Raw genomic sequence first — 14,184 nt, 5'->3', positions numbered from 1 at the left:
GAAGGATCTCAAATTTGGACAAGCAATCGTAAAGGCGAAGCTTTATGTACTTTGCCATCATGCTAAAGATTATGCTTTGAAAAGGAAACAGTAATCTCCACGCGCCGGATCTGAAAGTGGTATTTACAATAGTTAAGAAAAATTGTGGACTCATTGGTGTGACGTGTGTTTTCTAAATTCAAGAAGCATCAACACCGACCTACCTTTGTACTTCCATGAATATGGAAAAAACCTGGTTTTCCACGCCACAATACCAGCCTTTCGGAAACAGCTGCGCTCTCCCAAAATTCTGCGGCTGTTTTCCTCCACGTATCCCATGATACCACCGCCAAACCCACTATATATCCCCTCAACCAGTTTCCTCTCTCTCTCTAAATTAAACCACCATATTCTCTCTCAAAAATCACACCAAAAATGCGTATGAGCTGCAATGGATGCCGTGTTCTTCGAAAGGGTTGCAGTGACAACTGCAGCATTAGGCCTTGTTTGCAGTGGATCAAGTCGCCGGAATCTCAAGCTAATGCTACTGTCTTCCTCGCGAAGTTCTATGGCCGTGCCGGACTTATGAATCTCATCAACGCCGGTCCTGAACACCTCCGTCCCGGTGAGTTTTCTTTCTTTTTTGTATCCGAAATGAAAAAAAATAATAATAATAAAGAAGACGTGTTTTGATTGTTTTCCGGTGGGTTTTGTGATTGCAGCGATATTCAGGTCACTTCTGTACGAAGCTTGTGGTCGGATTGTGAATCCGATTTACGGGTCTGTTGGGTTGTTGTGGTCGGGAAATTGGCAGCTTTGTCAGACTGCGGTGGAGGCTGTTCTTCAAGGTTCACCGATTACGCAAATCGCATCGGACACGGCGGAGACAAACAAAGGGCCACCGTTTAAGGCATATGACATCCGTCATATATCCAAGGATGAGAACTCCGGCGCCGGATCAAGCGAGCTTCACCGAGTAAGGACTCGATGCCGATTCAAGCGGTCGTCGGCGAAAGGGAAGGCAAGTCGCGTCTGGATCGGGTCTAGTGATCAGGAGGTATCTGCTCAGAACGAGCATAACAATGAGTTTTCAAGCCACGGGTCAGCCCTGAGTCATCAGTCGGAGGCGGCGCATGTTGTGGAGGATGACAACCGTGAGATGGTGGAGGAAAGCTTGGTTTCCGTGGAGACTCCGTTAATGTCGAACAAGCAGGCTGAAACTGAAGCGGCGGAGTTAGACGTGAAGGTCGAGCTAGAGCTGACACTTGGCTATGAGCCGGTTGACAAGTCTAAAGTTAAAGAAGCCACCATAGCCGCAGCTTCGAATAACTCCGATGCCGGAGTGGAATTGAGACTGGATTGTCCGGTGTAAGGGGATTATCTCCGGTTACTCAGTTTTGATGGTTAAGATCTAGTTTTTTTCTTCTTTTTTGAGGGGTTTCTAAGATTTTGTTTTATTATTTTTTTATCTTTTTTTTTGGGGGGGGTTATTTCTTTTTGCCATAGTCAGGAAAGTTGTGTACAATTGTGAATGAAATCGGACCAAAAAGGGTGTATAGGCCATGTTTGGTTAAATATGGATGATCAAGTTTAATGGCTTTTGGGGCATATTCTTTTCTGTTCATAACAATAATTACTAAATATGGATAATCAAGTATCAAGTTTTAATTTGAAATAATTGGGTAGATGAAAGTTCATGAGGATTTTGTGAGTATCCTCAAAGATTGAAAATGAATGTGACATGTTTAAATTCTATTAATAATATAATGACATGATTTATTACTTAAAATTTTTGAAGGATAACTAGAAAAGTGAGCATGAGAATTATGGTATTATTCCTTTATAATCCTTTTTTTTTTTTTTTTATGAATTTTCGAAAATGGTCATAATGACACGTGTGAGACTTAAAATCATTTTGTACAGATGTGGAAAAAGACAGATGTTGCTATCTGAACAAATAAATTCCGGTAATTCTAAACATACGAACTTAAGCTTAAATGAGTGCGAATATTTTTAGCATGTTACTATATAGGATTTTTTTAGTTTTTTTTTTATAACACGCTTAGTATTTTTTGCATAAAAAAGATAGAGAACGGAAGTGTGACAATTTAATAGGTTTAATTTTTAAAAAAAAATTAAAATGTATAAAGAAATACAAATTAAGCAATCACAACATACTTTCATACTTTTTCTCTCCTCTCTCTTCTCGACACACAAATAGCACCTCTTTCTAAGTGATATTTCTTAACACCTTCCTTAGCATAAGGTAAGGAGTGATATAACATCTTTAGCATTTTCTTTGACACCTCCCTTAACACCTCCACTCCCTTTAGCCTTATATACTTAGCATTTACTTTAACACCTCCACTTTCTTTAGCCTTATATATATATGAACCATGTTTCTTTTCTTTCAAATCGATTGATTATTTTTCTTTAATGTAATAGTGTTTTTATATAATACAAATTTTACTTCTTTAAATAACTTAAATAGTTTCAAATTCATCCCTTATATTTTTATAAAAGTTGTTAATACCTTTTATTCATTAATCTTTTAATATATGTCATTATCAATATTATATATTAATTAGATGAAAAAATATTTATAATTTCTTGTTATTTTAGACCCATTTTTGTATTTATATCATTTTTATTAATTAAATGGTAAAATTTTGGATATTCTTTGTAATTATATCATTTTTTGTACTTAAATCCTGACATTTAATCCGGTTATTTTAAAAAAAAATGTTAGCTGCTTTCAATTTTTTAAACTATTAATATCGGTCTATCAACAAGATCAAATACAAAAAATATTATTTTATATTATATAAAATATGAAAATCAAATAAACGACAAAATTTTAGAAACTTGATTAAAACCTATCTAACACTATGTAGAAGTATATCTTAATTTGTATTATATCATTGACTAATAAATATCATTGTTGTAAAAAAATAAATATCTATAGAGATTTTGAAAATCAAATATCATTAAAATATAGAGATTCAGGAAACAACACAGCTCTATAAAGAATCTATACTAATAAATAAAACACATTTTCTGCCACATGTCATGTCCTCGTTGATTTGGACACATGGCATTTTAATAGATTTTTAGAATTTATTTATTTTCACATGTAATTTTCTGATTTGTTAACATATCATAACTTACTTCGGTTATAATATTAAGAGAAATAAATGTTTTTTGAAAAAGAATTGATATATTTATAATGAAATAAATATCATAATTAATGAGAGCTCTAAAATTGATATTGATATTAAATTTAATGTTTAAATATTGATATTAAATTTGTATTTTTAATAAACTCGTGTAGTACACGGGTCTTACACCTAGTATGAAATAAATATCATTCTCAATTTTGTTAGTCGTAACCAAGGATTACGGGTATAAATCTCGTTTGGAACGGAATTAATTGATTTAAGAGTATAATATTAGTTGTGTTTTAAATATAAAAATAAGTATTGAAATATAAAAAATATATTTTATAAGTATAAATATATTTTTAAATTTAAAAAATACATTTTAAATGTAAAAAGTATGTTTTATGAGCCCTATTAAAAATATAAAATATATAAAAAAAATGTTTTTATAGACACTTGGTTAAAACATATCTTTTTACGATGTAAACATAAATTAAAATTTATAGTATCCTTTAACCAACAAATAACGTCATTTTGTCTTAGTAAAAAAGATATGTGAGCATCTATAAAATATTTGAAAATAAATGTTTTAAAGATTAGAAATCAAGATATATAACTTCTATATATGTATATTTTTTGCATTTATAAAATATTTGAAAATAAATGTCTAGGGTCTGTAATTAATACTTGTCTTAATTGATTAATCCATTGATCTCAATTGAGAGATGGAATACCATTTAGTTAGAGCTGATCGATCCAACCCACTAACACAACCCGATTCCAATCTAAAATTAGCAAGTTGGGTTAAGATTTTCAACTCATTTATGATAAATGGGTCAACCCGCGTAACTCATTTAATTAAATAGGTTGGGTTGAGTAAATGTTGTTAACCCATTTTCAATCCAAAAACTCATTTAACTTTAATATATATTTAATTAAATAATTATTTAAATGTTACCATATATTAATCTAAGTTTTGAACTAATTCTTCTCTTTTTTCTTTGCACCGACAACACTAGTCACTCTTCAAAATCATTTCCAAATTACATATCTTTAATGTTTTTTGAATAATTTCCTTGTATTTGTGAATTGGGATTGTGCTTTTAATATACTCTGAAAGTTTATTTAAGTTTTAAAATAATTTATGTGGTGTTTAGTTAATTTATTTATTTTTTTATTTTAAATTGATTAACTCAGGTTTAACGTATTTATTTAATAATTTGGGTTGTGACTTACATAAACGGGTCAACCTGGAAACATCTCATTTATCTGAAAGGTTGTGTTAGGTTGGAAACATCACTCCCTATAATTCACCAAAGGAAGTGTTAAAAAATAGTCGCCACGTAGTTAGCGAGAGGAGAAAGGATAAAGAAAACATATTGGTGGATTTTGATTGGTTTATAGCTATTGTTTTTTTTTTTCTTTTTTTTAAATAAACCCTATTAATTTAACACACCACCATTTCTTATGAAATGCTAAGAAAAAACATGCTAGAGAGTTGACATAAAAAAAATGATATGATATAAAAAATGATGTTGAGGTATGTTATGGGTGTTACCCCTTAATGATATGTGAGTGACTCTTTCCATTGATTATCAAATAAAATACAACTTTAATCTTTTTATTTAAAGTTTATTTTCATTTCATAACTTTTTTTTGTTTTGAAAAATTACTTTTAATCCTTCTTTTAAACAAATTTATATTTTAAGTTACTACCTTATTAGCCACGTTTTAATAAAAAAAATTGATTTGTTTAAATTAAAACCATATTAACTCCACCCTTTCTTAAATTTTTGTCCATCACAAATAAAAGAAAGAATAAACATTTTAAATGTCAAATTGTTTTTGTTAGTCAATACACCCTAGAGCCCTAGAAACACCACGTCTTTAGCGTGAGATACAAGCAAAAGAAGAAATGGGCTGAGATTTTGTCAAAGCAAGACTAAACCCTATGTGTACTTATTTCTCATGCAATCCTAGTATTAGCTTTCATGTGTATCTTCTAACCCTCTCATAGTTATTTGTTTTTTTTTTCTCCATACCCCATATGATGTTTGAGAAAGCAAAAACAAGAAAATGAGGGGCTTCGAATTCGTACAAGCCATCTCCTACCCCATACATCTACCTCACATGTCTTTTTACCCCATGCAAAACCTACCAAGCTAGCCTCTCCCATTTTCCGTTTCCAGATGAGACGAAGAAGAAAGATAAGATAAATGATAGTGGTCTTTTCTCATTTATACAGCAGCAAAAGATAACGGAAAATGTCATTATGAGTGATTGCCTTATGCTCCTTCATCTCATGGGCAAGAAGCAAAGAAGAAATAAAAAAGAAACAATGATTGATTGATCTTTAGCAATAAGCAAGAGGAAAAATAGAAAAATGGTACTCAAAATATCTTTTTATCTTCTAAATAAATGTTTTGATTCTATAAAAAGACAGCGGCAGGCATACTAAAAAGAGATATAGCATCCACGTTTTTTTCTATAATGTATGTTACTATCTATTTTCATATATTAAAAATACTTACAAGTATAAGTTTTCATCATTGAAAAGTTACAAACACATGATTTTATTATCATTTGAGTAATAACGGGATGAAAAGAGTATTTTTCAATTCAACTATCAATCGTATTCTTATACAATTGTTATTACTATTATTATTTTTTTGTAAGTTGTAACATGGAGCGTGTGTTTCATGCAGACGGATAATTTTCATACAAACATATATGACGATTGTGAAGAGTATTTTCAAATCAATGATCAAATAAACTATAAGATACTTTTATATATGTGTTTTCATTTTTTATTTTTTATTTTTATAAGTTTTAACTTGTAGTGCGTTTTTCGTGTAGACGAATGTTCATACAAACACATATGAAGGTTGTGAAGAGTAATTTCAATTCAATGAACAAACGAATTATAAGTTATTTTTATATAAGCATTTTTATTTTTAAAATTGCTTTTATAAGTTGTAACTTGTAACGTGTGTTTTGTGTAAACGAATAATGTTAATATAAACATATATGAAGGCGATGAAAATGAAAACGAGAAATAAAGTAGTTACTTCATCAATGACTCAAGTTTTCAAACCAACATGGTATAAAATTTAAGTTCGTTAATATAAAGGTTGTCATCTAGAAGATTGCTAGTTATTGATTATTATATCATTTTCAGACGTTCAATTCTCGTAACGACGTAGGTGTTGTTTGTTTTTTCTATAGCAAAATGTTTGCAGTCTGCAGATCATATTTATAAACCTTTGTAGTATAAGAAGTAGACCAAACATCTGCAGTCTCAAAGAAAAAGAATGTTTGTTTTTTTAACATATGCACGCTACTAAAATAAACTAAATTTTGAATAAACTGTTTTTTTTTATTTCAAAGTGTTTTTAATATATTTATGACTTTATTATAGATAATTAACAATTCTAGATCAACTTTTATGTATTATTGTATAAAAAGTGAAAATATAATGGTATGAATTAACGTATATATTTGATAAAGCGAACAATTTTGGTCTCAATGTTATACCTAAACATTTTAATTAGATATCAAAGAATTTAATATATAAAATGGATGAAAATAAACTTCGATTTTAAAATGAAAATTTTCAAAATTTTCATTTTAATTTTTCAATTAAATCAATTAAAAACGTACCACAAATATTTTTTCCCAATAAATTAATGATTTTGTATTAAATAATATTTTATAAATTTTCGTAACAAAAAATATAACACAATATGATGATTTTTTTCATATTTATATAAATAGTTTCAATGACCATTATTGTAATATATATTTATTCAAAAATTTGCCAAAAATGTCATGATTGTGTTGTCGAACCTTTTTTCTTAAAGTACTGTAACTTTTTTTTCAACTTATTTATCATTAATAAAGTTCGAATAAATCTAAGTTTAAAAAAACCTAAAAAAACAAAGATATATGTGTTTTTTAAGTTAGAAGATGTCTGAAGAAGTTAAAAGATTATGATCCATATATACGCCAAGAAGAGGATGCATAGACCTTTTTAGGTCTGTAGTCTTCAAAAAAAACAGTATGCGAAGGCTAATTTATACGCGTGGTATGCGCAACGTAGACAAAAGAGGCTAAGAAGATCTACAGACAAAAAACAAACAACACCTTAATAGATTGGGTGCAACAAAATAGGCGTTCTTTTGGTTATGTTATCAACATAAAAAATTCTAAATGTGATTTTAATGTTTTAATGTGATAGTGGTGGAATATACACGAATATGAAAATCTCCACAAAACACACTGGCACCAAAAAATAAATTATCCATTCTCATAAGAAGGAAAGTATTCTTAGGTAAATTAATGTCGGATGTTAAAGATGAAATGTGAAGCATATTGTGATGAACCATTATTACATTTGGAAGGTCATAAGTTTGCAAGACGACTAATAAAAAATAAAGCTCAATCAGTTCAAGATTTGTTACAAAAAAACGTGAAATCAAAAGATATATTATCCACATTAAAGAAATAAAATTTGAATAATGTAACTACTATTCAAACTATATATAATGCAGACCAAAAAATTCAGAGGACGGAGAGCGCAGTTAAGACTAAAATGCAAGTTTTGACGTCATGGATGAAAGATAACGGCTATATTTATGAGGCTGGCGCAAATACATTAACGAACGAGTTGGAAGATTTGTTCCTTACCCACCCACTTTCAGTTAAATTATGTCACGCATTTCCACACGTGGTGTTGATGGACGCAACTTATAAAACAAACATATATGATATGCTTCTTCTAGAGATTGTTGGTGTAACTCCAACAAATATGACATTTGCAATAGCATTTGTCTATATGCATAAGGAAAAAGAATGCAACTATACTTGGGCATTAGATTGTCTAACATCAATTATGGACAAACGTTTGGCACCATGTGTTATTGTAACACATGGAGAAATGGCTCCCATAAAAACATAAAACACTGTTTTTCAAAAGGCTAAAGGTTTATTTGTAGATGGCATATATATATATATATATATATATATATATATATATATATATATATATATATACACACAAGTATTATGAAGAAACAGAAACAAACTTCAAGTTCGAAGATATAACATCTGTAAATTCGAGCTACACATAATAAGTAATAATTATTAAAATTAAATCCTTGAATAGGATAATTTATAGTCGTGCGTGCTGCATACTATATAATATCAGTTTCGTATTAAGGAAAATTATGAAAAATTAGCCGAATCACCCGTAAATCGTAAAAATATATGTGCGAAAACATATATATATATATATATATATATATATATATATATATATATATATATATATATATTGAAAGTATACGTCAACGTGATCCCGAAAATATAAATTTTGTAGAAATTCGAGTCCATATAAAGGAGATATGAATTTTATAAGATATAAAAATCAACCACATAATTAAAAATTATCAACGTCAAAAAGATGGGTTTTATACAAACAATCTTATGTGTGCATGCAACCCTAGAATTGGATCTATGTTTTCACTATTAGATACACAGCATTATGAACACATAACAAAACCCTAATGAGTCATACTATTTTCGAAATTCACCAAGAAAATTAGATTACATACCTCTTGTTGTTATATTGCAATAACAACTCAAATCCTTCTTGTAATGGCTTTAGAAAGCTTAGAGTCACAAGTGTCACTCCTCTAATGACTCACAAACACCAAGAGCAAGAGGATGAAGAATGATAAGAGAGGAGGCACCCAAAAACGTGTGGAAACCCTTAGGAAACTCTTAGCCACGTTTTTGGTGCTCTAGGGATCCTTAAATAGTGAGGCTATTAGGGTTATCTAATAAGGTAACCCTAATTTGACTGCTTAGGCCCTAATCAACCCATGGACTTCCTCCTTAGAGGCCTAGGACGATTTCTAATGGGTTTCCCCATAGAATTCGTCCACCCCTCTAATATGGAGTCCATTACCCCAATATTCAACTATCATACAATTGACAGTTCTAGTCCCTTAAGTTTAATTAATGTCTTTTAGCCACAAAATTAATTCTTAATTAATTATTGACTAATATTAATTAAACAATATGATTTCTCCTTTAATATATTATTCTCATAATATATTAATAAATTATAATTAATCCTCTCTCTCTCCACAATTCATCCTATCAAGTTGCTTTGGTGAAGGCAACCCAAAAGGACCATACACCATCGGGTCAAGTACATACCAAAATAGTTATGGACTTAGACACTAATCCAACAGTCTCCCACTTGGATAAGTCTAATAACTATTATGCATATGACTTCAGATCCTGATCCGCAATCGTAGCTTTCAAAAGCCGCTGTCAACTCTGATCTTATCAGATACGCGTCCTTTAGATAAGAGATCATATATTCCTCCATTCTAGATATCATATAGACTGAGACATGGATTTAAATCATTCTCTCTGTCTATGTGTTGTTTCCCGATTTCCGATTTATGACGACTGACAACAGACTACAATTGAACACATCAAATTAGTCCCGGCTTGGCCAAGCGCTTAGGTGTCATCACTAAATCATCGAGAGGCCCACAGATATCGCTTTCATCCCACTTTGGATAAAAGGAACGGATAAACTTCGATTCAATGCTTACTTGCACTCACTCACCGCATCATACACAACAATATGTTTTATGACACCAAGTTACTGGTGCGTTTACATATTATCAATGTGTAACCGACTCGCAAGATACAACTCACACATCTCGGTTTCAAGAATATAAGATATTATCGTCTCACCAATCACTCGTGATAAAATCCATGAAGTGATCCAAGTGAGCGTGGGTTTAATCCAATGCTCAAATCATATTCATAAGCACTCATGAACGTTGAAGCAAACATTTGCTTATGTCTAATACACTTTAGACAATCCATGCACCAATTCACAACAGTCTTCATTCATACCTACTTCCAACATATGAACGACTGTGGTCCGTTCGAATAATTCGATTATTCTAAAATAATTAATTATTCAGGAAGTCAAAACATGCAAAGTGAAACACAAGAATAATACTAATCCTATATGGTCCCAAACCATTGAGTATAAATAAAACACCTTTTATTTATCACCATATCGATTACTCATTATTTGTTGTTTCGGGTAATCAACTTCTTACTTGAATTTTTACTACACTTGTCCCATGCTCTTAGCATGCACACAATGTTTACCTATGGTCCTTACTTTGTGAAATAGACCAAATGAACACATTTCCAATCATGCTCATTTCACAACTCCCAATACCTATCCCAAGTGTAAGAATATCAAATTTTTGTTACTTATGCTAGATTCTAACATTTTATGCAATGATTCTTTCGTAAAGTCATAGCTCAAAATCATCAAGACTTGGCCAATCTCTATAAGAAACAATTCTATAGATATGATGTCCCTCCCTCAAAGTACATTCCTTTGAACATCCTTTCTTGCATAAAAGTTTCTAATTTAGATACAGATTCTCAATATCCAACTCCCAATATGGAAACATTTCCATATTTGCCATATGACAACTCATTCTTAATAGAATCTTATCTATTCATAATAATGTCAATATGGTCCATCCAATACCATACTTCCAACTACTCACAAGCAACCAATCCTCAGCGAGCTTTGGATCGTCCTTTGATAGTTGTTTAATTACCTTAGTCAAAACCGATTCTTGTCATTTTTCCCTCTAAATGCGCTAGACATTTGGAAAATTTTAGAATGGTCAAATATTATAGCACTTGCAATCAATCCTATACCCGAAGCGTATGGGACACGCTGCATAATGTCTTACATAAAGATACGATACTTTATCAATCTTCTGCCATAATATTTAATGTGTCACGTTCTCATAATTCGAACTATGAAGAGGGATGCCATAATCATAATCGAAAATTTTGAGAACGCACTATGTATCCTTGACTAAATTTATTAACATTCCACAACCTAAGCTTTTAGATTTGAAATGAAGCATAATATTCTCTCCCTTAATTATAGCAAACCAACTTTTTAACCCTTGCGACTTTGCAAAGTATAACATAATATTCTCTCCCTTAATTATAGCAAAACAACTTTTCAACCCTTGCGACTTTGCAAAGTATAACTCTTGTTTTCTATAATTAATATTGCTAACTTGCAATACTTGCCATAATAATCATACAAGCACAACTTTTATGCTCCCACTATCATGATGATTATTATCATATAAGCATAACTCTTATGCTCCCACTAGCTTTGACATGTATTCAGAAAATAGCTTAACTTCTAGAAAAACAATGCCTATTGAATTTCTTAAGTTCATATTTCTAATACCTAATGCTTTGATAATCCTTTATCTAAGCTTATACACCTTTGCCTTAGATAGCTCATATGTGTGTCTAAACAATTTAGACTAATTGCCAAATCTCACAATTCGAATCATGGAAAGGGATATCATAACCATAATCGAATTTAAGAATGTAATTTTCACAATCACTATCTTCTTACAATCTCTCTTAATGAAAGCATTTCCCTACAGTCATTTTCATGAAGGAGGGAATCTTACGACACTTAGATTTTAATGGTGTATGTGTTCCTATCCATGTGAATTTGTCAAAAACAAAGTTTGCGACAAATCCAAACTCATATGGACCGAACTTTCTCAATCTTGATTTCTTGCCTTATGGTAACACGAGTGCCCACCATGTCTTCCAAGTATTTAAGCAGCTCACCCTTTCCTATCAATGTACTTTCCATTGATCAAGGTGCTTGCCTTTTATGCGTTCAAATGAGAACTCATAGAACTCACATGCATAATTAACTCAATTGGAACGCCGCAGAAACAAGATAGTGTCAACACGATAGGTTGTGAACCTCAAGTCGAGTGCTAGTGATTATCGATAAGGTTTATTCTTGATTAGTTCTTGAACTTTTCAAGACCATTAAGACTCCCACTGAATCCTTGACATATAAGATTCTCTTGTCAATGAACATTTCTCGACAAACAAATATTCAAGAGTTAGTGTAGCTTTTATCAACACTTCATAAAATTGGTCCTAGTTGGTCTTTGTCTTAAGCAAGACATCACAACTTTCCACATTTGATGAATGTTATAAACCTTCTTAAGACTTGTCACTCAATGTCACAATCTTAACTCTAAGACTTGTTTTAGAACGAAGTATGATTGACTTCTTGATTTAACCATTTCTTCAATTCTTGATTCCTCTTCTCAGACATACAATTGTACTAAGACTCACTTAGAGGATCTGAAGAGTTAAGGAAATCTTTGATCGTTTAGATCTTTGAACAGGTTAATCACAAAAATGAAAAAAGCAATATGAAGCACAAGAATGAATCAAAATATGTCGAATGATTCAATAGATTCAAGCCTCACCAGAGCTCGATAAAGAACTTCCGTTGTAGAGGCTATTAGGGTTACAAACGATAAAGTTAAAAATTGACTTCCAAAAACTTACGTACTAAGATGCATGCAAGCACCTATAAATACAAAACCCTAGAAATAACTCTCGGATGGACAGGCCCAATCCGGAGACAAAATGGACTAAAGAGCGAGCCGTGATGCAACACCTTTCAGACCCTACAATCTCCCCCTTTGCGTTAATTGGAGCGAGACTATTACTTCGGCTTGCTGGGTCCAGCTGCAGGAACTTTCTTAGTGGTTTCAAACAGACATGGGATGAGAGCAAGGATGGTCTGTCTAAAGCGAATGTACCACTAGATCATGTCATCAAAATACTTCTTGTCATCTGCTGAATTCTGCTTGCATCGATGAATGATTCCCAGAACATGTTCCAAGCATGCAGTGGTGTAAAGGTGCTTATCTGCCAAGGCGAACAGGCATTTTTGGCCTTCGTTCCTTGTAAATATGACAGAATTCCGCTTCGTGTCGATTCTTCCTATCTGCATCATGTTCAAATCACTAGCAGAGCCAACAGAAGAAATAGTAGGCTTCTTCTTGAAGATACTTGCGATCTCCTGATCCATCTTGGCAACCTCCATAATGTAGCATACAAGCATTCTTTTGAAGTGATCGATGATTGGACCATACTCAGCTTCATTGGTGAGGAGGATGTTATGCAAAATAATCCAATCATGTGATTTCAGGTTGGGAAGATCAACAAGTGATATAGCGTGTTCAATTTTAGCATAACCCTTCAGCACTTTGAACCGAACGTTCGTGAAGTTCCCCTCACGAAACGGTTTGAGGACCCGAACGTTGACGATCTTCTGAGCGCTCCATGTCTGATACTGAGGTTGAGCAGACTTCAGATAGAATCGACAAGCTCCCTATTAACCTTTGGATGAGGATGAGGGACATCAGCAACATTATCAAACGCATGGAAGATGAAGGATTTTTGGGTCAGTGGCATATCGAACTGAGAGTCGACAGAATTGATTCGATCCAATGAAATCACTGGTTCGAGCCACAGGATGTTGGGAGTTTCAATTGCTTCTTTTATAAGCTTCTCGAGAGTCCACGGAGGAAAAAGAGTTTTTCTACTCTCCAGAAGATCATGAGCCTCCTTCATTTTTCGTTCGTTCGCCTCAAACTCTCTGGCAACGCAAGCGCTCATGTCAGCATCTTTATCCCAGCCTTGTTTCTTTAAGAGATCAGCGATGGTCTCTTTATCATCATCATCATCACTGTCTTCAGCAATCTTCTTTCCTTTGTCTTTGACACCCGAACCTGAGGCTTGACCTGCTGGAGGAGGTTCGGTTGCTTTAGTTGTTGTGGAAGTGGGAGGCGGTTGAGACACATCTTCTCCCCCTTGTTTTGGATAGGACACGAACTCAAGGAGCCCTTCAAGTTTGCTGAGCAGGGCAAGGGCAGGAGCAAGCTTCTCTACGAGATTGCGCCTCACGGAGTAATTCAGGATTGGATCATGTGCTTCGATGATGTTGGAAAGGGCGGCATAGACATCTGAAACACACGAGGAAATAACCTCACGCTCAGATCGAAGAGATGCGACTTCCTTTTGAGATTGGAAAAGATGAAGACTCTTGACCTTAAGAGCTATGGTCTTGCGAGCAAGA

The 14,184-nt window shown here is 32.6% G+C and overlaps 1 protein-coding gene across 1 annotated transcript; it reads left to right on the top strand.

Moving 5' to 3' along the window:
* Positions 1–346: 346 nt before the first annotated feature.
* Positions 347–1,554, top strand: LOC145097388 (LOB domain-containing protein 41-like). The gene is made up of 2 exons (XM_079034937.1): positions 347–604; positions 702–1,554. The coding sequence occupies exons 1-2, from the start codon at positions 415–417 to the stop codon at positions 1,349–1,351; spliced, it is 840 nt and encodes a 279-aa protein (XP_078891063.1). The 5' UTR covers positions 347–414; the 3' UTR covers positions 1,352–1,554.
* Positions 1,555–14,184: the final 12,630 nt, after the last annotated feature.

Source organism: Lactuca serriola, chromosome 4 (assembly GCF_051521515.1).
Source record: "Lactuca serriola cultivar US96UC23 chromosome 4, Lser_US96UC23_V15, whole genome shotgun sequence".
Classification (NCBI taxonomy): Eukaryota; Viridiplantae; Streptophyta; class Magnoliopsida; order Asterales; family Asteraceae; genus Lactuca; species Lactuca serriola.
Note: the sequence above shows the minus strand (reverse complement) of the source record. Positions and strands in the feature narration are given on the sequence as shown.

What these genes read in the sequence shown, in the direction of transcription:
- LOC145097388 (XM_079034937.1), top strand. Translation starts at nt 415, where the DNA reads ATGCGTATGAGCTGCAATGGATGCCGTGTTCTTCGAAAGGGTTGCAGT. An exon ending in TCCTGAACACCTCCGTCCCG is followed by an intron (nt 605 to 701) that starts GTGAGTTTTCTT and finishes TTGTGATTGCAG; the next exon opens with CGATATTCAGGTCACTTCTG.